The 22,767-nt window shown below is 38.9% G+C and overlaps 1 protein-coding gene across 8 annotated transcripts in view; it reads right to left on the bottom strand.

The window, feature by feature from the left end:
• The window catches only part of synj1 (synaptojanin 1), a 59,117-nt gene that overhangs the window by 24,226 nt on the left and 12,124 nt on the right, over positions 1-22,767 (bottom strand). For 7 of the 8 annotated variants that reach the window (XM_004912146.4, XM_031896570.1, XM_031896571.1 and 4 more), the window contains exons 2-12: positions 22,517-22,669; positions 13,045-13,131; positions 11,915-12,182; positions 11,153-11,378; positions 8,398-8,481; positions 6,442-6,503; positions 6,258-6,354; positions 5,307-5,479; positions 4,812-4,893; positions 3,707-3,859; positions 498-663 (exon numbers count right to left, since the gene is read on the bottom strand). In XM_004912146.4, coding sequence (XP_004912203.1) covers positions 498-663; positions 3,707-3,859; positions 4,812-4,893; positions 5,307-5,479; positions 6,258-6,354; positions 6,442-6,503; positions 8,398-8,481; positions 11,153-11,378; positions 11,915-12,182; positions 13,045-13,131; positions 22,517-22,640 — 1,522 coding nt within the window. In that variant the 5' untranslated portion in view covers positions 22,641-22,669. The remainder of the gene's footprint in view (positions 1-497; positions 664-3,706; positions 3,860-4,811; positions 4,894-5,306; positions 5,480-6,257; positions 6,355-6,441; positions 6,504-8,397; positions 8,482-11,152; positions 11,379-11,914; positions 12,183-13,044; positions 13,132-22,516; positions 22,670-22,767) is intronic. The other variant, XM_018091405.2, reaches the window with a different exon arrangement.

The following is a 22,767-nucleotide window of genomic DNA, read 5'->3' as shown; positions in this document are numbered from 1 at the left end:
TGTGTGTGCCATAGCTGACTTTCTTAAAGGAACAGTAACACCAAAAAATTAAAGTGTATAAAAGTAACTAAAAGTTGTGTGTTTACTTCAGAAAGTCTACTATAATTTATATAAATAAGCTGCTGTGTAGCCATGGAGGCAGTCATTCAAAGGAGAAAAGGCACAGGCACATAGCAGATAACAGATAAAACACTATTGTATTCTACAGAGCTTATCTGTTATCTGCTATGTGATCCCCTTTTTTCCAGCTTGAATGGCTGCCCCCATGGCTACACAGCAGCTTATTATATCAATTATAGTAGTGTTACTGTAGCAAACACCCCAGTTTTACCAGTGCAGGGCAACAGTACATTATCTTTTTATTACTTTAAAGCTCTTTCATTTTTTGGTGTTACTGTTCCTTTAAGTTGGATCTGCACACACCACTAGGCTAAAGCAGTAGCAGCCAATTTATGGATGGGTCTGCACATTATTTCAAGGGGCAGGGTCACACACACCATGTAAACTTCCAGTGGTCAGAAGCGCCCTTGCTTTGTCGGCTAGATCACTATTTAGGGTATTTCCCAGAAGCAAAACATCTATCGCTTCTTGTTTGGAGCCATCAAAAAAATTATTCTGAATGGTTCTGGTCACAGATCGTGCTCCATCTTTCAGCTTTCCGCCCTGTACAAGGAGAACAATTTTGTAAACAATTTATATCAAGAAAAACAAAAATGTACTTTATTATAAATGAAAGGTTGTATCACAGTGCTCTTTGTGTACTTGCTTCCATCTCCCACAAAACAAGGACATCTTTAACAGATTATTTTTAATCATAGGTCCTGCTCTGGTTTATATCAGCAGCCCTAACAGCAAGGATCTAAAATGCTCATTTTATAGGGGATCCTATAGGAACTTGGCATATGTATTCTGTTTGTCTAAGGCTCCTCCTCCCAAAAGCAAATTGTTGCATAGGATGAAAATGTCATTCTAAGCAACTTTCCAATATACATTTTTTTACAAAATTTCAATAACTGAAAAATAATAATAATAATAATAATAATAATAATAATAATAATAAGGGCAAATACAGGTGCAATCTCTCTGGGATCTGAAACTATGCCCATTTATTAAAACTTTTCTAGCCAAGTGAATGCTGGTCTTCTAACTTGTGGTTGCAGGTTTGCACTGCTCCACAACTTTCTTCCAGGAGCATAAGAACAATAACTATAAAGTTTTGCTGTGTTTTGGATACATTATTTTTATGGCATAATTTTTATTACTATATAACACTGTTCACACTGCATATAATTAATTAAACTATATAAAGTTGTATTCTTGATCCAATAAATGTATTTGTTTTAGCTGTATTACACAATTGTGCACTACACAATAGAACTGCTTTCAGTTAAGCTATTGTTTTTTTGCTACTCAATGTAACTGGAGGAGTCAAGACTTGGCTGAGTCGGACTTGGATTTATACTATTGAGCTCTATTCTCATATCTACCACTAGGTGGGGAACGGGAGCATTTTTAGCAATGCAGGTGTCAGGGAGCTGCTGTCTTGTTACCTTCCCATTGTTCTGCTAGGAGGGAATAGGGATGGGAGGTGATATCAACTCCAACTTGCAGCACAGCAGTAAAGTGTTACTAATGTTTATCAGAGCACAAAACACAGGACTGAGGGCACCTGGGAAACTAAGAATATGCCTAGCATCATGTCAAAATTTAAAATTAAATATAAAAAATCTGTTTGCTCTTTTGGAAAGGGATTTCAATGCAGAATTTTGTTGGAGAAGCTCAATTAACTGATGCATTTTGTAAAAACACATGTTTTCCCGTCAAACAAACTTATTAACCATTCTTTCCTGCAAAAAAACACGAGGTGAGAGGGCTCATGTTATCACAGAGAGGCAGGGTGCAAGCATTTTACACCATGCTGCAATGATCTGCACCCTCCCCCATGAATACAGCCTTTTCAGGGTTAAATATGCCAAATTATAATACATTTTCCTGTATCTGGTCTTTTAGTTACAATAAGAGAAATACTCACCGTTCATGTGTGTGTGTAAAAGGAACCAAGAGAAAGCAGAAGGAAAGCAGTCAAGAAATTAGATATTAGAACAAAGTCTATATTTACACAAAGGAAAGAGAGAAAAATAGATTATAACTTGTGAAATGAACTGCATGAACGGTCGGTTGGATACATAACAGCTCGCTGCCATATTAGGTGTTTAAAACGGCATTGTTTTCCCCTGTCACGCTTTGAGAACAAGGTCATGATACATGCAGTTAGTTGTCCACGGTCCAAGACCATTCCAGAGATGTATATCGGCATAATTAATGTCGATTAGTCTGGGCACAACATGAAGAGGAACACAGAAACATTCCACAATAATCTTTTTAGCTTACTATCGCATATACACTAGAACCTGTTTAAAAGATTTATAGTTGTTCGTTGCTTTAGTGGCCAGAGTACTTTACTAAGTACAGTATGTTCTGATTGTTCAGATACTCATGACTGGCTAATCACTGAGCAATCTATGTCACCTCCGCAATGTACCTTGAGAATTTAGGTTTGTGTCATGTCAAAACAGTAATTAAGTTTAAGGCATTTCATTAAATTGGGCTTCAAAACCTGATTTATTAGATAATTACTGTGGGTGGGCGAGTGGGAAGGGTGCATTGCAATTAAAGTAATTGTGAGAGCATTTGGGGGTAATTGAATGGAGAAATAGATATAGCAATGTAGCAGGGTCCTCTGGCCCTCAACAATATACACTGTTGGTATCAGAAACTGCCCACTGGTGCTGCTAACATGGGCTATAAAGCTACGATGTCTAGGTATGTCTTGTCTGAAACAGAACAAGATCCCTAATGAAGACTTCAAATCTATTGTGTCTCATACCACATGGCACTTACTCCCTGTGTATTTATACTTATTTATTGTATTTATTATAACACTTGTCCTCGCTGTGTGTAATTCTGTATATTGTAAGATTGTACAGCGCTGCGTACCCTTGTGATGCTTTATAAATAAAGTTATACATACATACATCTACAGCAGACTAGGTCACGCAAACCCATATTAAAAAGGTATCAGCCATGACAGTTACTTTCTGACACCAGATATGTAGTTGGGAAGTACTAAGTTGCTGTGAAGTCCAGTCCCTTGCAAACTGCTACTAGTCTCACTGCCCCAAATCAATACAGGTGGGTAGCAAATTTACTACCCTACTACCAGTACTTATATCTTATTTTTGTGCCTGTCTGTGAGTGCAAAGGCTCAAATGCAAACAGAATGTATTCACTGCATGCCACTTATGCCTTTCTCACAGTATTAAAAGTAAACATGCATATGCAGGAACACAATTAATTTCGCACATGAATGCATAAAAGTACCATTTAATTACATTTCAAAATTATAACCCAAGCATGGTATGGATTTGTTAGTGAATGAAATGTCGGTGTAAGGGGAAATAGGTCACATAACCAAACCACTTTCCTGAGGCTCTAGAACTGGGTAACAGAATGCAGTACAACATGTACCAGAGAAAGATGTCAAGCTTTTATAGGAACCATTAGCATATAAAGTTAAGCCATCTTTAAAACCTTACTAAGCAGCCAGGGAATGCATCCAGAGAGAGAGAAGAAATGTAAAATAAAGCTCAGGACCACATAACTCCAAAAGCCATTCCAGGTTTTGCTACAAGAACATGACACTTACCTTAGCCTTTCCTTCTAAGGCACCAGTGCCTGCGTAAATCTTGCTTATGGAGTCTCCATTTGTTGACCACATGGAACGAAAGACTTCTTGGAAACGTGTGACTAGTTGTGGTTTTTCAGCCAAGCCTAGAACTTCTAACTGCTTTAACAGCATCTGAATGGAGAAAAAGAGAAACACAAATGGAAAATACATGTTTAATGTATGATACGGCTATTAATAAACCTGTTGAACTTGCAATCTTAGCCAAGAAAACAGAGACCTCTCTAAAATATCCAGATTATCTTGAAGCTAACTTTATTGTCAGTGGGTTATATTTAGGAAATTAAATATACGCAAGAGCCTTAGTTTAGCAGGATCACAGGCCAAGGCCAAACAGTAACAGCAACGTGAAACCCAAAAGAGAAAGTATCAGTTGAGACTCAATCTGGGACACACAGAGAGATATCAATGCAGGAATGCGGAGAGTCTAAAGGTGGCCATACACGCACCGATATTATCTCGTACGATAATCGGTGCGTGTATGGCATGTCGGCGAGTCGACCGATATCACAGGAAGCTGCTGATATCGGACGACTCGCCGATCGGACCAGTTTGAAAATATTGATCGGGCGCCATAGAAGGCGCCTGACCAAAATTCTCCCTTCAGAGCTGAATCGGCAGAAGGAGGTAGAAATCCTATTGTTTCTAACTCCTTACCTGCCAATTCAGCCCTGAATGGTATGTGGCGGATCTTACGATGTTTCGTGCGACCGATGGTCGTACGAAACATCGTCAGATCGCCACGTGTATGGCCACCTTAAGAATCTTACTATTACTAGCCTGACTGTTTTTATGGGAAAAAAAAGAACACCCCCTATCTGCCTATAATCCCCTCTAATGTACTTGTACAGAGTAAGTAATTATCATTGATTGCTATGGGTTGCTGCCTAGGTGTAAATTTGCCCAGTGTTTATAAAGAGCCCAACAATTACTGCCATCAATGTGATATACAATTTCTGACTTAGGGATCAAAGCAAAGGAGAAAGTGGAGGGGGATTAGATAGACAGATTGCTATATAGACAGATAGACAGACCAGACTGACAGACAGATGTGACCACGGCTTACCTCTAGACCTAAGAATGCCTGTACACTGTTGGTTCTATCTAGACAATCAAGGCAGTTGGATCTGATGGTTCCAATTTGAGTCCTAAATTGATCAAATAAAAAATAAATATGAGATTAAATTGTTCAGTGCTAAAAATAGCACACTTGTAATATTTGTTAAAACAAATACGTATATTATATTAAAGGGTGCCTGTTGTGTGGGATCTGTTATTATCACCTCAGCATCGGTTGCAGAATGCTGGCACATTACCACTTAATTACACTGCACTTAGATAAAATACAGTTCATATAAATTGATATATAGAATTTTTTTTTTTTATAGTCAAATTTTTGCAGATCTGAATAATGGTGATCTGAGGAACGAGCAACCATAATGGTAAATGACATTTCAGACAGGACAACAAAGAAGCAGTCACCTTTCACTACTTCAAGAGCAGCAATGCCCTTAAGCAGTTACTCACACAACCGCTGCTGAAAAAGAAAAGAACTACAAACCTGTGAACTCCATTCTTGTCAAGAAAGAAAAATCCACACTCCTCCAAGAAGGTGTTAACTTTAGGCTTCAAAACGCTGTGGAGCTTCTCCGCTTTGCCCCCTCTAACCATCTGATGATAGTCAAAATTCATCATCTGGATAGATGCAGAGTGCTCAGAGGCTTTTAAATGATTCTAGAGGAAGAAGAAGAGAAGATCACATAAACAAAAAAATAAGGAACATATCAATAAGAAATACAAAGAGCAATGAGTTGCAAGAGACAATAACCCATTTTGTTTGCTGCCAGCTCTACATATAAATCATACTCTTACCCAGTGATCCTTAACCAGTGGTTTGTGAGCAACATTTTGCTCCCCAACCCCTTGGATGTTGATCCTGGTGGTTTCAAAGCAGCTGCTTATTTTTGAATTCCTGGCTTTTTGGTAAGTTTTGGTTGCATAAAAACCAGTTGTACTGCCAAACCGAACCCCATTCAGGCTGCCAGACCACATAGAAGCTACAAAATAGCCAATCACAGCCCTTATTTGGCACCCTCATGAACATTTTTCATGCTTGGTTGCTCCCCAACTCTTTTTACATTTGAGTGTGACTCAGGGGTAAAAAAGGTTGGGGGTCCTTGCTCTTACCTCTAGAGACAATGGCTAGTCAGGTAAAATAAAATACAGATCAAGGAGAGAATGTGGCAGGCCCAACAAGTGTTTCTTATATAAACCATCATCAACTTGCTGAGCCTTTATTCATGCCTGAGGCTGCTATGGCTTACCAAGGTAATTCAGCCACATCCGCTTCAACCAGACTACTAAAGCTGTAACTAGAGACTAGCCATTGTCAATGCCCTGCCTATTTGGAGTTAGCATCCAAAGGTGCATGAAGGTGAGGACACAAATCATTGAATTGCTGGTTCTGTGCAGGAGAAAAACTAGAACTAATAGAAAATAAATGCAAGCTTACCTGAAAGGCTCTACTCAGCATGCTCTCTCCCTCCTTGGACCCTAGTAAATTTACTATAAATTGTTTTCCATAAAGCCTCTTCAAAGTCAGGAAATGTCTGTTAAAATGAAAAAAAAGTGCCTTAGAGATGCTCACAATGTTAATATTTAGGAAAGTGCAAACAGTGACAAATATAGAACTGTACCTATCAAAGGCTGGTGCGTTGGCTTCAAATCCCCTTGACATTCTAACACGGTGCGATCCCACCTTTCACCAAAAGATGAGAAGCATGTTTAATGCCTGACTCTTTATGTTTGATAATACAAAACTGGGTATAGGCAAATCACTGTATATCATGCAATTTAGTTAGTCCTTTAGCTTCCCTCGTGATAAGTGACAGAGATCTTAAAACACAAAGTTGCCGGTCATACAGCATCTTGATACATAACTATATCCTGTATATGGGCCTAGATTTAACACAGTGAAAATGTGATAACATCAATTGTGCACAGTATTTTTCACAAAAATCAGAAGCCTGCTGCTATGATTGAGGGGATAAATGAAATTAAAATATTTCCCTGCAATATTCAAGTATGAATCATAGCCCTGTATTCCTTGGGCAACAGTTCTTATCACTTCCCAAAGTCTTCTTGTCAGCATTACGGCTATGGCACGGTGATCAAACTGCTATGGCAGTTATGTGGATTCCTTTTCTATCCTAGTGGTAGGAAGGGCCAAACCAGTCTTATGGGGCAAACATAAACATCAGATACATATTAAAGTACACAGCATGCCTGATCACAGACATCTTTGTTCTTAAAGCAGCAAGCTAACCACAGGTATAAGACCAGTTATGCAGAATGATTGGGACCAAGGGTATTCTGGATAAGGGGTCTTTCTGTAATTTGGATCTCCATACCTTAAGTCTACTAAAAAAAAATCAATACAACATGAATTAAACCCAATAGGATTGTTTTGCATCCAATAAAGATTATTTATATCTTAATTAGGATCAATTACAAGGTACTGTTTTATTATTACAGAGAAAAAGGAAATCAGTTTTTTACAATTCTGAATTATTTGCTTATAATGGAGTCTATGGGAGATGGCCTTTCCGTAATTCGGAGCTTTCTGGATAACGGGTTTCCGGATAAGGGATCCCATACCTGTACTAATTTACAGGTTAAAACAATGTTGCCTTAAATGCAAATAGATTTCGGTCCAACAAACTGCTAAAAGTGGCCATATATGGGCCAATAAAAGCTGCTGACTGTCAGCTTATTAACCCATGTATGAGGCGCGTAGATGTGCCTGCCTGATTGGTATCTGGGTGAAAATCAGCAGGTTAAAAATATTTCAGTAGGGCGAGGACTGCATAAGCATTTTGATGTGGTCCTCATCCCAATGGCCTGCATCTGTCAATGTGATCGGGTATCACCCACCTCAAGGGGGAAAGATCTGCTTGTTTGGTGATCTCACCAAACACATGGATTTTTCAGTGTATGGCCACCCTAAAGGCAATGTTACATGAAGTGACTTTGGGGTTTTTAAGCCATGCATGTTAGTACTACAGGTATAGGATCTGTTATCTGGAAACCAATTAGACAGAAAGCTCAGAATTACGGGAAAGCCATCTTCCATAGTCTCCATTATAATCAAGTAATTCAAAAGTGATTTTATTTTTCTCTGTAATAATAAAACAGTACATTGTATTTGATCCTAAGATATAATTCATCTTCACTGAAGGGAAAACAATCCTATTGGGTTTATTTAATGTTTTAATTTATTTTTTAATAGACAAAGTATGGAGATCCAAATTACAGAAAGACCCCTTATCTGTAAAACCCCAGGAGCCAAGTATTCTGGATAACAGGTCCCATACCTGTATCTAAAATTGTGGTGAGCAAATATGCCCATATAGCTCTCCATTGTGCTCTATCACAAATTGCACCGAAGGACTTGGCAGGCCATTGGCACCTGAAAATGTGGCAGTGCAAGAACTTTCAGTCTACTGTAAAACAGGGCAGCTTTAATAGTCTTTTTCTTGGCATTTCTTTAAATTCAGGAAACAAAAGATTTTTATTTGTACGGTTTGCTAAAGCACACACGTGTACGAACAAACACACTTTCAACCCTGTGGAAAATTTGATTTAAAGCTTACTTGCAAGCCTGGTTGTTCCCAAAACAGAGGTATGGAACCCCGAATCTGTATAAAGGAAGAGACGCAATCATCAAGGTATATAACCTAGGGAAAAGAAGATAAAGATTATTATTTTTAAGGCAAAATAAAGGCAAACTTATTTGGTATGAATATTTAAAAACATATTAAAAAGAAAAGAAACACACCCAATGTTCATCTCTTATGTTTTAACTAAGAAGTGAGCATAATTCATGATCACAATCGAAAACGAAAGCTTTTTTAAAAGTGCAAACAGATTTTTCTATATTTAATTTTGAAATTTCACATGGGGCTAGCCATGTTCTTCATTTCCCAGGGTGCCGCAGCCATGTGACCTGTGGGGATTATCTTAAAGTCTTGGGGGACCAGGGGAGGGACCCCTAAATCTGGCAACTCCCAGGATAGGGGGAGTCGACAGCTCTGGATTATTCTCTGCGGAACGTCACTAATATATAAAAAATTAATATATAGTGAGTAACAGGATGATTTCAATGTCTTTCAGTGGAATACTCAGTGACTTACCTGCTGCAGTAAGGCCCGTGCTACAAACACTAAGCTAGTAACCAGTTCCCAAACAAGTCTCAGATGACAAATCACTGTGAACTTATTCTTATGGCTTCACTTGTCACAGTATAGGTGCCTTTCTGACGCAAGAGCAAGTAATCTCTATATAAGGGCTGTCTGCACCTTCTATTTACCTTTTGTAACCCCTTTATGCTAGCATCTGCTTGGCAGGATTTAGGATATTAATCTGGAAACTCTTAGTAAATAACCAGGATGGAAATAATTTTATTGTTTACATAATAAACCACATCAGTGCCTACAAATAAAGAAAAATATTCAATAGCGCAAGAAAAACACAGCTGTGTACCATGTACAAATAATAAACTCATTGGCAATTTGCTATGAGTGCCCACAATGATATCACAAACATTACCCAAATATTATATAATGTAAGGGTAATTGCCCCTTAAATTAACAGACCTATGGCTACAGGGTTGCTAGGGTCCCAATTACAATAAAACCAGGCAGCATTTCGGAAGTCAGAATAGAAGATGACAAATAGGAGATGGTCTTTACCTAAAGTTTAGCAAAAGTAACAATTGTAATAACATTTTTTTTTTAGTTGCTGGGGTCAGTGAGCCCTCAACCTGATAGCACTTTCCAAATAATCCTGGAAAAAGGAAGAGCTAGAGGAAATTAAAAGGAAGACCAGGTAAAAAGCTGCTAAGGATAAAATGATCTATGTCTATGATATATTGAAAATATTATAGGTTTTTGAAACCACAAATAAACTCATTTCCACTAAAACCATGAATGTCTAGTAATGACTATCATTACGATACGAATTGAAAAAGCATAAACATATTGAAATGTAAACACCTAGGACCACTCCCATTGGCTTCTAAACTACCTAGACAGCTTTTAGAAGGTAAAGTTTTGTATTGGTGGTTTTCGTGTTTTTTTTACACTTAATAAATCACAAAAATGAATTGCTAACAATGTTGATAGCCGACGTGAATGAAATAAAATTAACACATCTAAGAACTCAATCCCTGAATTTATGTGTTCTGTTTGTTCCATGACATATCAACTAAAATACCATCCTAGCTTACAGGCAGAACACAAACGGAATGAGCCCATCATAGGCACATTATTATGCATTTTATTTTATATCAGTTTTTTTTTTTTTTTTATTACTGGATATATTTTGCTTTTGATGTTGATTTCTGTACTGTAAGATTATTAATCAAAAGTGAATGTAAATTAGAGCAAACAGCCAGGGACATAATCTCCCTTTAAAGGGGACATAGCGGCACTCAGCACACTGCACTGTAGGACAGGGAACTGAAGCCTGTCTTTGCTTGTGTGACTGCAGGGCTGTGATTGGCGATTTCCCTCCTAATGTGTTTCTGGCAGGGACCGTTAAGACGCGCCCCCCCTCCCCCCTTCCCTTCCTTATCTGAAACAAGGACAGCTCCAATAAAGGGGCCATTTTTACAAATAGTATTTTTTTAGACCAAAATGAAACCAGTACAATATATTATTCAATTATCCTATATGTCTCCTTTAAAGGACAATGAAAGGTTAATATAAAATAAATGTAAGTCTAAAGGCATTCTTTTTAAGTACTGCATATCTAAATTCTCAGATCCCTGCTTGCTTCTCTGAGATATGGTGCTGGCAGCCTACAGCAGTGTGAAGACTACAGTGACATCACTGAAATCTCTCTCCCCTTCCTGTAGGTGCCAGCGGCAGCTTTCCTATTCTCTGAGCATGTGTGTAACTTGATCCTGTCTCCTGTTCTGAGCTACACATGCCCACCAGCCAATCAGAAGCGGATCTGGCAGAGGGGAAGGGAGGGAATGAAACACATGTGCAGTATGAAGCAAGGAGGGAAAGGAAGGGAGAATACCTTTTTAGAGATGGCTGCCTGTTATAGAAAATGTGAAGTAAGTGTGACTGAGTAAATATTTGATTAGGTGAGCCAAAAGTGTGGGGTTTTTACTAAACAATAGGAGGACTATTGAGCAGTATGCTTTTTAAATTTTGACTTGCATTCTCCTTTAATAAAGCTTTGGTTACATGTCCTGAAATTTACAGCACTCACCATCTATGGTGAGTGCAGTGAATTTCTTCCTATAACAATTTTTTACCAAAATACTTGAGCATAAAATGGATCTGGAAAATGCCAGATACATCCCTCACCCAGTGTTACTGTGTTATGCATTCTTACCTGTTCGGTTTCCACAAAGTTAGCAGCTTGCCCATAATCATTTGTTCCTCGTACATTGAACCTAGTGCCTGCTCTTTCACAGCTGAGACGGGAAATGATACAGGCCTTGGCCTGCTGGTGCCCGGCATAAATAGTCCTAATCTCTACGCCACCGCACATTAGACGCAGCAGCCACTCATCACAGTTTACACCATAATGCTTTAGGTGCAAATGAAGAGACTGGTTCCTGTTTGAAGGAAATAAGATAAGAAATAGGATATTGTGATATTGAAAAACATCAACAACAGAAATGAGGTAAGCCTATAATTATGTGTAACAACTGAGCAGACATTAATAACATGATTTAAAACTCTTCATAATTTATAGCATGCACTATAAAAATCCATATAGTTGCCCATGAATAATCTGGGGGACACTGGTGGGTGATTTCACGCTTGTGGCCCTGCATGTTTGGAATGCTTAAAAACTCAGCAGGCAAAATGCTCCAAATCTCCCTGTATACTATTTCCAAAAAAGTGAATGTCATATTTAACTCCTGTTTCCTTAAAAACTGTATGGTTTGTCTCGTCGTTGGCTTGTCTCGTCGTTGGCTTTTCCCGTTGTAGGCTTTTCCCGTCGTAGGCTTTTCCCGTCGTAGGCTTTTCCCGTAGAACTTCCATGTCCATTAAAAGAGTTCACACAAACCCCCCAGCACAACAATGCAAAGGAAAAATAAATACAATACAATTACCTTTAATTATCTGGAGAAACAGTTAAACTCACCAGAAAAACCTGTTGTCTGTTCTGTGCTCCTGGGTGCTACGGTGAGCATTGAGACTAAGATCTAAGCTGACTCCGGTAGAAGACCAAGCAAAATAGAAACTGCCAGAATTTAATACTTTGCGCACTTCTGACATGCGATCTTCAGCCATAGGATCCATTCGCAATGAAATGAAATCCGTGGAAGTCACCCGGAAGACCTCGGAATCTTGGATTTTCCCTACTGACATACACCCAGTTACCAGCACTAGATAATAGGACATGGAATCTCCTGTAATTAAAAAAAAACAGAGCAAAAAGTATAGTTTAAATGACAATAATATGTTAGTGAGCAGTAACAATAACAGTACTGCTACCGGCTAAGATGGACTCAACAAACGGATATTATAAAATGATTATCTTCTAATGCACACCATCACAGATATAGACTAGCTCACGGATAGAAACTTCAACAAAACTGATCTTTTACAGAGGTAAGGGTACGCTTCTACCTTAAACTGCCTACTCTGACAGAACTACTACATTACCATTGGGGTTAAAAGTCAAATGTTTCTACAATCACCATGATAGGCATATATATCAAGGCTTAGGCATTCTCAACTCAATTAATAGGGTCAATAAATGTGCCACAATAAAGCTGGCCATAGATGCACCAATACTATCGTACAAAACAAGGTTTCATATATTTGGTGCGTGTATGGTGGATCAACAAGATGAACAATATAGGCAAAAATCAAAAAAAGATTTTGATAGGTTGCCATTGAAGGCACCCAAGCAAAAGCTGCGTTTAGGGCTGAATCGTCAGATAGGGGTATAATTCCTATTGTTTCTACCTCCATATCTGATGATTCAGCCCTGAACGTCAATGGAGGGTACGAAGGATCTTTCCTGCAACCAATGGTCCCAGGAAAGATCATAATTGTAACGCGTATGGCCAGCTTAACCCCACCTTGCCAAACCCCAGTGCACAAAATCATGCCCTGATCTGCCAAACTTTTCCCAAATCCCACCCTTTTAATTGCAAGCCTCGCCTCTTTCACCACCATCAAGGGCCCCATTCTTCAAATGGCCATATAACAGGGAGTCTGGCCTGTCCTCCTCTCAATGGTGGTAGCTATGGTATCAACCCTTACCAAGATTTAATCGCAGAACCCCCAGCAGCCCATACGCATCCATAACTTTAGTGTAACTGTTCTTTATTGCTTCTTTTTCCGCAGATGCTGTGGATATAAACATAAATAATTATCATGCAGTTCTGAAGGATACAGGGCACATTTTACAAGCTTCACAATTACAGAATGCAAGGACTCATCAGCATCATTATTCATTTACAGCAGAACCCCTGATTTTCATTTTCAGGGGACCAGAAAAAAAATTGCATAAAATTCAGGAAAACATAAAATCAGGAACCACAGAAATGGTGTAAAATGAGGGAAAACTCAAAACTTAAAATCAGGGAATGTAAAACTGTTGTTTTGCTATATAGATATATATATATATCTTGATAAAGGTCCCGGGTGAGGACCGAAACGTCGATCTAAATAAAATAAGTATCTTTTTTTGATTACATTTTCCTGGTGTGCATCAGCATTTTTTACATATTTACATTGTTTATCTGATTTGCACCCAGGTTGTTATACCTATAAGTGTGTGCCTCAGCCTTTTTCTATATATTATATATATATCTTATACATATTATATATTTTTAGCTTGTATGTGCTGCACAAAGGGCCTTTCTTTCAGACATAAAAGATGTTTTTAAGATTCAGAAACAGCAGTGCTTGCTCCTTTCAATAAAAAATGCATTACAAATAAATGTTTTCATTAAGGAAATGCTTCTTAGAGCAGGGCTTCCATCGGTAATAGCAGGGTGGTGGGACCGGCAAATGAGCAAACAGGCCCCACTGGAAAAAAATTCCCTGAGCCCCTTGCCTATTCACATCCAGCAAACCATGCTTTTCCATCTCAGGGGCCCTTCTTTCTTCAACAGCACCCCTGTTTGCACACCCCTGTACTCCCCTGATGGCACCCATGCCTTTAGGAAAGAAGGACTATGCTCCACCTTATAAGGTTGTATGAAAATGCAGTCAGACTAAAAGACTATTTCAACTGCACATAAATGTGTTAAGAATTGTGCTGGTAGAGTGACTGATTGATTAAGTCAGACGTTCTAACATATTAGCACCAAACACTGGGTACAGCCAAGAACAGTCTGTGTGGGAGGAGGAGAGAATACAGTTAGAAATAAAAACAGATCATAAAATGGCACTGTCTGTAACGTTACGTAATGCAGCAATCACAGCAACAAATCTAATTATTATAGGACTGCAATGATCCTTATTGCATTATAAACAATGTACACAGGAATTGGCCATGTTGGTAGGGGCTATAGCGGCCAAGAGGGACAACCTTTGGCACTGCCTGGTCTCTCAGGCCACTGACACAGCAGTTCAGGCTGAATAAACGTTTGTACTCAGGGTTGGCCTGGGCCGACGGGACACCAAGAAAAAACCCGATGGGCTTCGCCGACCCAGTCCCTATCCTCACCTGCTGCTGCACCTGAAAGGTAGCTTTATCTGGCGGCAGGGTGCAGCGTGTCTGTGTGAGCCATCGCGGGTAAGTAAGTGAAGCAGCCACTATCAGCATTTCCTTTACAAGTGATACAACCAGACTGACACTTTAAACTGATATGTGACACACAGCCCTGACTCAATCTACACCCAGCAGCCATAATACTCACATATAATTAATGAAAGGAGCCAAATGTGACTCAGGGAACATCAATTGTGCTCCCTGGAGACACTTGGGCAATGGACAAGTTTCTTAAAAGATCCACTTGTTTGGCAAAGTCTCCAAATACACAGATCTTTGCCAAACATACAGGTCCTTTTCAAAAAATTAGCATATTGTGATAAAGTTCATTATTTTCTGTAATGTACTGATAAACATTAGACTTTCATATATTTTAGATTCATTACACACAACTGAAGTAGTTCAAGCCTTTTCTTGTTTTAATATTGATGATTGTGGCATACAGCTCATGAAAACCCAAAATTCCTATCTCAAAAAATTAGCATATTTCATCCGACCAATAAAAGAAAAGTGTTTTTAATACAAAAAAAGTCAACCTTCAAATAATTATGTTCAGTTATGCACTCAATACTTGGTCGGGAATCCTTTTGCAGAAATGACTGCTTCAATGTGGCATGGCATGGAGGCAATCAGCCTGTGGCACTGCTGAGGTGTTATGGAGGCCCAGGATGCTTCAATAGCGGCCTTAAGCTCATCCAGAGTGTTGGGTCTTGTGTCTCTCAACTTTCTCTTCACAATATCCCACAGATTCTCTATGGGGTTCAGGTCAGGAGAGTTGGCAGGCCAATTGAGCACAGTAATACCATGGTCAGTAAACCATTTACCAGTGGTTTTGGCACTGTGAGCAGGTGCCAGGTCATGCTGAAAAATGAAATCTTCATCTCCATAAAGCTTTTCAGCAGATGGAAGCATGAAGTGCTCCAAAATCTCCTGATAGCTAGCTGCATTGACCCTGCCCTTGATAAAACTCAGTGGACCAACACCAGCAGCTGACATGGCGCCCCAGACCATCACTGACTGTGGGTACTTGACACTGGACTTCAGGCATTTTGGTATTTCCCTCTCCCCAGTCTTCCTCCAGACTCTGGCACCTTGATTTCCGAATGACATACTTTGGACCACTGAGCAACAGTCCAGTGCTGCTTCTCTGTAGCCCAGGTCAGGCGCTTCTGCCGCTGTTTCTGGTTCAAAAGTGGCTTGACCTGGGGAATGCAGCACCTGTAGCCCATTTCCTGCACGCGCCTGTACACGGTGGCTCTGGATGTTTCTACTCCAGACTCAGTCCACTGCTTCCGCAGGTCCCCCAAGGTCAGGAATCGGTCCTTCTCCACAATCTTCCTCAGGGCCCGGTCACCTCTTCTTGTTGTGCAGCATTTTCTGCCACACTTTTTCCTTCCCACAGACTTCCCACTAAGGTGCCTTGATACAGCACTCTGGGAACAGCCTATTCGTTCAGAAATTTCTTTCTGTGTCTTACCCTCTTGCTTGAGGGTGTCAATGATGGCCTTCTGGACAGCAGTCAGGTTGGCAGTCTTACCCATGATTGCGGTTTTGAGTAATGAACCAGGCTGGGAGTTTCTAAAAGCCTCAGGAATCTTTTTAAGGTTTTTAGAGTTAATTAGTTGATTCAGATGATTAGGTTAATAGCTCGTTTAGAGAACCTTTTCATGATATGCTAATTTTTTGAGATAGGAATTTTGGGTTTTCATGAGCTGTATGCCACAATCATCAATATTAAAACAAGAAAAGGCTTGGACTACTTCAGTTGTGTGTAATGAATCTAAAATATATGAAAGTCTAATGTTTATCAGTACATTACAGAAAATAATGAACTTTATCACAATATGCTAATTTTTTGAAAAGGACCTGTATATGTGGCTGATACTTGGCCAATCAGTTGAACAACCCCCCCCCCCCCCAAAAAAAAACAGGCCAATAAGTTGAGCAAACCACCCCCCCCAAAAAAAACAGGCCAATAAGTTGCCAACTCAGTCTGGAGTGGTTAAATTGGCAGCTTATTTTGTCCAGTGTAAGGCCACCTTAAGCGTGATGTAAATTCAAAAATTTGGCAAATAAGTGAAATTGTAATTCTAAAGAACGTGCAAATACACAATCATTACATATATTTAATGACATAAAAAAAAAACAAAGAACCAGTGGATAAAGATGGCCTGGTTGCCTCTAAAGGAAACAACACAAACCAAATTATAGAAACTGAGTTTGCTACATCAGCAGAACTACTGGGAATAGGCCGTTTCCCACTTACAGAACCAGCTGTATTTGGTCCCATAATTGTTAAAGGTGCACCTTTAAAGTTAACTTTAAACAATATCCTATTCCTAGCATCATTTCAGTTGGTCTTCAGTTTTCATAATAATTGAAAGTGATGTTTACTATGATCTAGATAATGATAGTCTGAGGCAATTTGCAATTGGATAGTTATTTTTTATTTTTAGTTTTTCAGTTATTTAGCAGCTCTCTTTTTAATCTGGAACTTCAGCAGCTATCTGGTTGCTAGGATCTTGTTTACCTTAGTAACTAGGAAGTAGTTTGAATGGAAACTGGAATATAAATAGGAGGGGGGCTGAAAAAAAAAGTCATAAAAAATAATAATAATAACAACATTGGAATGCAAATAATTAAAAAACTAAAACAAATAAATAATAAAGACCAAGTTGCTAGGAATAAGGCATTCTATAATATATTCTATAACATATTAAAAGTTTACTTAAGTATAAAAAATAATAATAAAAATGTAGCCTTGGAGAACAAGTTTTTTGGCTGCTGGGGTTAGTGACCCCTAATTGAAAGCAGGAAAGATGAGGAAGGCAGTATAATATAAAAACTATTAGGGTGAAGACACACAGAGCTACTAGTAGCACCTACTTGTCACGGCTACAGAAATAGACAATGCTGATCATTTACTGATAATTGTCCCTATGTGTGTTTTAGCAGAGGCAATTCTCAGTATTGTCTATGGCAGGGGATTTTCTGGCATTTAGTAGCTGTGACAAGTAGCTGCTACTAAGTAGCTCAGTCTTTACCCATAAAGAATAAAAAAAAAAAAAAGTACCAACTGAAAAGCTTCCAAAAATAGGGAATTCTATAACATACTAAGGTAATCTTCCTTATAAATATTATAAATACAATGCAGTGCTTCTGATGACAGTAAGTTAAGAGCAGATGATCTCTGGTAGGTAATGTTTAGGCTCCATATCTAACTAGCAGTGCGAACTGAGCCCATACACCACAATGAGCTCTGACAGAATATCAGCTGGGTAACTGCCAGTTGTAATACCAGCCAAGGCTATGTGCACACAAGATATGGAAGTATCCGTTGCAGTGAAAACTATGATACACACTGCTCACTAATCGGCAAGACACTTTAAATACATGAACAGCATTATACTCGATACTGTGTGCTGGATTGTAAATTCTTCTAGTGCATATACAGGTATGGGATCCATTATCCGGAAACGCGTTATCCGAAAAGTTCTCCCATATCCCATACACTTGGAGGCACAACAATCCTATTGGGTGTATTCAATGTTTAAATATTTTTTTAAGTAGACTTAAGGTATGAAGATCCAAATTACAGAAAATATCCCTTATCTGGAAACTCCCAGGCCCTGAGCATTCTGGATAACAGGTCCCGTAGCTGTATAAACATTCATGCTATAATAAACAAACTTACTTTACCATGCAATTATTTAATATACTCTGCTTTTCTACACAATACCTAATATGAGATCATCAGATTCTATTTTAAAACTACGTTGGTGCAATGGGTGGAAGACCTCTTTAAACAACTAACAGCACTTCAGGTATGGGACCTGTTATCTAGAATGCTCGGGACCTGGGGTTTTCCAGATAAGGGATCTTTCCGTAATTTGGATCTCCATAATTTGAGTCTGCTAAAAATAATTTAAATATTGAATAAACTCAATAGGCTTGTATTGCCTCCAATAAGGATTAATTATATCTTAGTTGGGATCAAGTACAGGTACTGTTTTATTATTACAGAGAAAAGGGAATCATTTAACCATGAAATAAACCCAATAGGGCTGTTCTGCCCCCAATAAGGGGTAATTATATCTTAGTTGGGATCAAGTACAGGTACTGTTTTATTATTACAGAGAAAAGGGAATCATTTAACCATGAAATAAACCCAATAGGGCTGTTCTGCCCCCAATAAGGGGTAATTATATCTTAGTTGGGATCAAGTACAGGTACTGTTTTATTATTAGAGAGAAAAGGGAATCATTTTTTAAAATTAGTTAGAATTAGCTGGAATTATTTGCTTATAATGGAGTCTATGGGAGATGGCCTTTCTGTAATTCCAAACTTTCTGGATAACGGGTTCCCGGATAAGGGATCCCATACCTGTACAACTTGTACAACATATCCACAGAGCTGCAACATCCTTTTATATTGCACATGATGCCCCGTTTCTCAGCACCCATTGAAAAACAATTGTACATTCCAAGCCCTTTTGTGCATGATCATATATACATGTATAAGTTTGTCAGGTTGAAGCCAACCAGCTGTACAAATGCCAAACTGTATAGAGGTTTTTGAAAAATGAGAACCATACCTCTTTCAGCACAAGTTGCGACAATAGTTTATACCAGGTTATACTGTTCCAGTAAATATTATGCATACAGGCAAAAATATATACATTCTCAGTATAAATGTTCAAGTCTAAACAATAGCTGGAATTCTGCTACAAGTTACATAGAGGCACATTCCCATCTAAGCGAGATATTAAGAACACACAGTTTATAACAAGAAAGATTAATCTGCCTACCTATGTAACCTATATACATTCCCAATGCCTGTGTGCGGCCACTCAATAGTCCTTGAAAGGAAAATGTTTTAGCTTTTATAATATTCCAGTTTATTTAAAGCACAATTTTATACACATCCATCATTAGAGTGCTGCCTAAGGGATGTCTGCGTATAAAGAATGATTTAAGAAGCGAGAAAGATATTATCAAAGAGTATGTGGAATTAATGCTCTTGAATTTAAAACTTAGCCCAAATGATACACAGTTCTCCAATGTTCAGCTTAAATGCACAAGACAATGAATGGGGAAGCTCACCCCTAAAGGAAAAGGAAAGGTAAAAACCCAGAAAGGTCTATGTAAATACAGCCATAAGCACACAGAAATGCTGCACTGAGTCCTCTATCAAAAGAAACATGATCTCTTGTCTCCTTCCTTGTCTCTGGAATTCCTGTGCCAGAGTCTGCTCAACTCTCTCCTCTCTTCCCTCTCCTGCTCCCTCCTCCCTCAAGAATGTGTGATCTGAGCCAATCAGCAGGAAATTCCTCATAGTCTTGCACACTGCCCATGTACAGGTGTCTTGGTGCATGAGTGAGGCATTATGGGAATTTTCTTTACAGAGCTCAGCATTTTTTTTTTCCCCATGAGGCTTCTGATCATCTGAACAGGAGAAATATGGGGAGACTTAAGGGCACTATTGAGACAACTGAAGGTATGCCTGCAGCTTGAGATTAACTCTTTATTAGCAAATTAGCAAATGCCTCACGAGGCAACTTCGGTGATTTGCCGAAATCGCCTGCGCAGCGTGTGCCATCCCACCGGCGACTTACATGTTCGCCGGTGGGATGGTAGTTTGGGGAGATTAGTCACCCGTGACAAGGGAGATTTGTCGCGGGCGACTAATCTCCCCGTATGCCAGAGCCCTTAAGTTAACTGTCATTATGTTACAGGTTAAATCAGATATTGGTCGGCACACCCCATAGGCAGGCCAATTAGTTGCCGACACAGAGAAGCTGAGTCGGCAGTGTATAGCTGCCGTAAGATAAAAGAGACAGAGAAGAACACAATGGGGTGCCATTAATATTTGCAATAAGCGCAGATATGTTTGCATATAATTTAGCTCATCTCAATTTGGGAGAGAAATATTTAGATTAAATAGCTATACATAAGCCATTTCACATTTTCTTTCTCTGACTAGCAAGGGGCCATTTTTTATCTAAATCAGATGCGTGACCTTCACAAGGATCCATCATGTCAAATGAGACAAACTGGAAGAGGGTCACGGTTACATTCTGAGAGATGTGACCTTGGTAAAGCAACAACAATAATTGGCAGCAGTGACATTTATAATCCTATCAACTGGAACTTCCTTCTGAATAAGCAGAGTCTGATCATCAGCCATGTAAGATATGGGCACGGAATGAACGTATCAGGGCTCATTAATGAACACTGGGCAGTCCTATTGCAGTAACCTATAGAAACCACTTAAACATGTTCTTTCAGTTTCTAATTTGCAGTAGGGAGATCAAAACTAACTGCTTATTGGTTGTTATGGTTAACTGCACTGGAGCAAACTGCCCAGTGGTCGCAAATGAGTTCCAGTGACGTTAAAGGAAGAGTAATAACAAAAGATGAAAGTGTATCAAACTAATTAAAATATAATGAACTGTTGCCCTGCACTGGTAAAAGGTCAGTGTTTGCTTCAGAAAGACTATTATATACATAAGCTGCTATGTAGCCATGGGGGTAGCTATTTAAATTAAAAAGGGCTAAATGGCACAGAGTACAGAGCAGATAACATATAAACTCTCTAAAAGACCATTGTATTTCACAGAGCTTATCTGTTATCTGCTATGTAACCTGTGCAACCAAAGCAACACACACTGGCAATCATCATCGCCTAAATGGCTGCACAGCCGCTTATTTATATAAAATATAGTAGCCTTTCTGAAGCGAACATGCAACTTTTATCAGTGCAAGGCAGCAGGACATTATATTTTTATTACCCTAAACACTTTTATTTATCACTGTTCCTTTAAGTATAGGCTGTGCACTAGGAATGCACAGAATCCAGGATTCTGTTTGGGATTCGGGCAAGATTCTGAATTTTTCAGCAGCATTTGGATTAGGCTGAATCCATGCCTCTGGCTGAACCGAATCCGAATGCTTCAAATCAAGTGGTTCGGTATACGCCTGAATCTTTCACAAAGTATTTGGGGTTTGGCCAAATCCTAAAACAGTGGATTCCCTGCATCCCTACTGCACACAACTGATTCTGCAGTAGCCACTCAACCTTAAGCTCTTTATACTCTGGATCCCTGCCTCAGAGAGCATGCTGGGCCAGAAAATGTAAATTATAAACCTCTATAATGTGTACTTATTGTAACATATTTGTACTATTTCGACCAGTTATGCCCAACCCATGATTACCTGCCAAGCATTACCTGACATCAGAAATTCTCATAACAATAAAAGCACTGGGCAAATCCTATGCACAGGCTGGCAGAGGTGGCAAACCTATATACAAAGCAAAAATATATATATATATATTTTAAAAAGCATTGCTTTTCTGCCCTATTCAACTTGAATGACTGTCCCCCCTTTGCTACTAAGAAGTAAAAAATCTTGTCGGTGCAGGGTAAAAGGTAAAATTACTTTAATTTGTTGCTGTTATGGGTACTTTAAACATGCAATAATTCAAATAAAACAGATATGGGGGTTTTGATGGATTAGTGAGGGGCCATAAAAAAACATCTGTAATAAGTGTGTATAAAATAAATACAAAAAGATGCTACTCAAACTTTAATCTATAATATAATATATTCATAATGAAACATTTACACACAAAAAGATATCCAGAATCACCAACCAGCCACGGGACCAGACATTTCCCTTGCAAACCAAATGCAAATACATTACAATTCTCACACAAGTGAACTCCTATGCAGCCTGCAGGGCACATGAACAATGCACCAATCTTTGGGCAATAAGTCACCAGTTTGACACTACCCTTAGGTATGAATGGAAACTGCCATACAGATTGCCTCTGCAGAAACAATCAACATAAATATGGCCGACAGATCCCACTGACAAAGGCATTTAAGCAGAGAAGGTATATTATACACACACTGAGAGTATGCGGATAAATATAACAGCAAACCCTACGTTCTATGAAGCCCAAGAAATAGGTAATGGCACTACTGGGCTTTGATAGGAAACATTAACTTACACAGAACGGCAACTGCTCCAGATTCAAACAAAAGACACTCCTCTCTGTTTCTGGCCTCCACAATAACGCTGAATGGGGTTGGATCCAGTTTGTGAAAGATCCGATATCCTTTACTGAAAGCCATGATGACTGCACGTGGTTGGATGATAAACCCTGCAAGAGAGAAAGGGTTAGGGCAAAGTATTACTCAATGTTACTTGTGAAATAAAAGAATAAATCAGAATAATTAACATTTTACAGCCACTTTAGTC

The sequence above is a fragment of the Xenopus tropicalis genome, chromosome 2, assembly GCF_000004195.4.
Source record: "Xenopus tropicalis strain Nigerian chromosome 2, UCB_Xtro_10.0, whole genome shotgun sequence".
NCBI lineage: Eukaryota > Metazoa > Chordata > Amphibia > Anura > Pipidae > Xenopus > Xenopus tropicalis.
The sequence above is the reverse complement of the archived record's forward strand: the minus strand, read 5'-3'. Positions and strand labels throughout refer to the sequence as shown.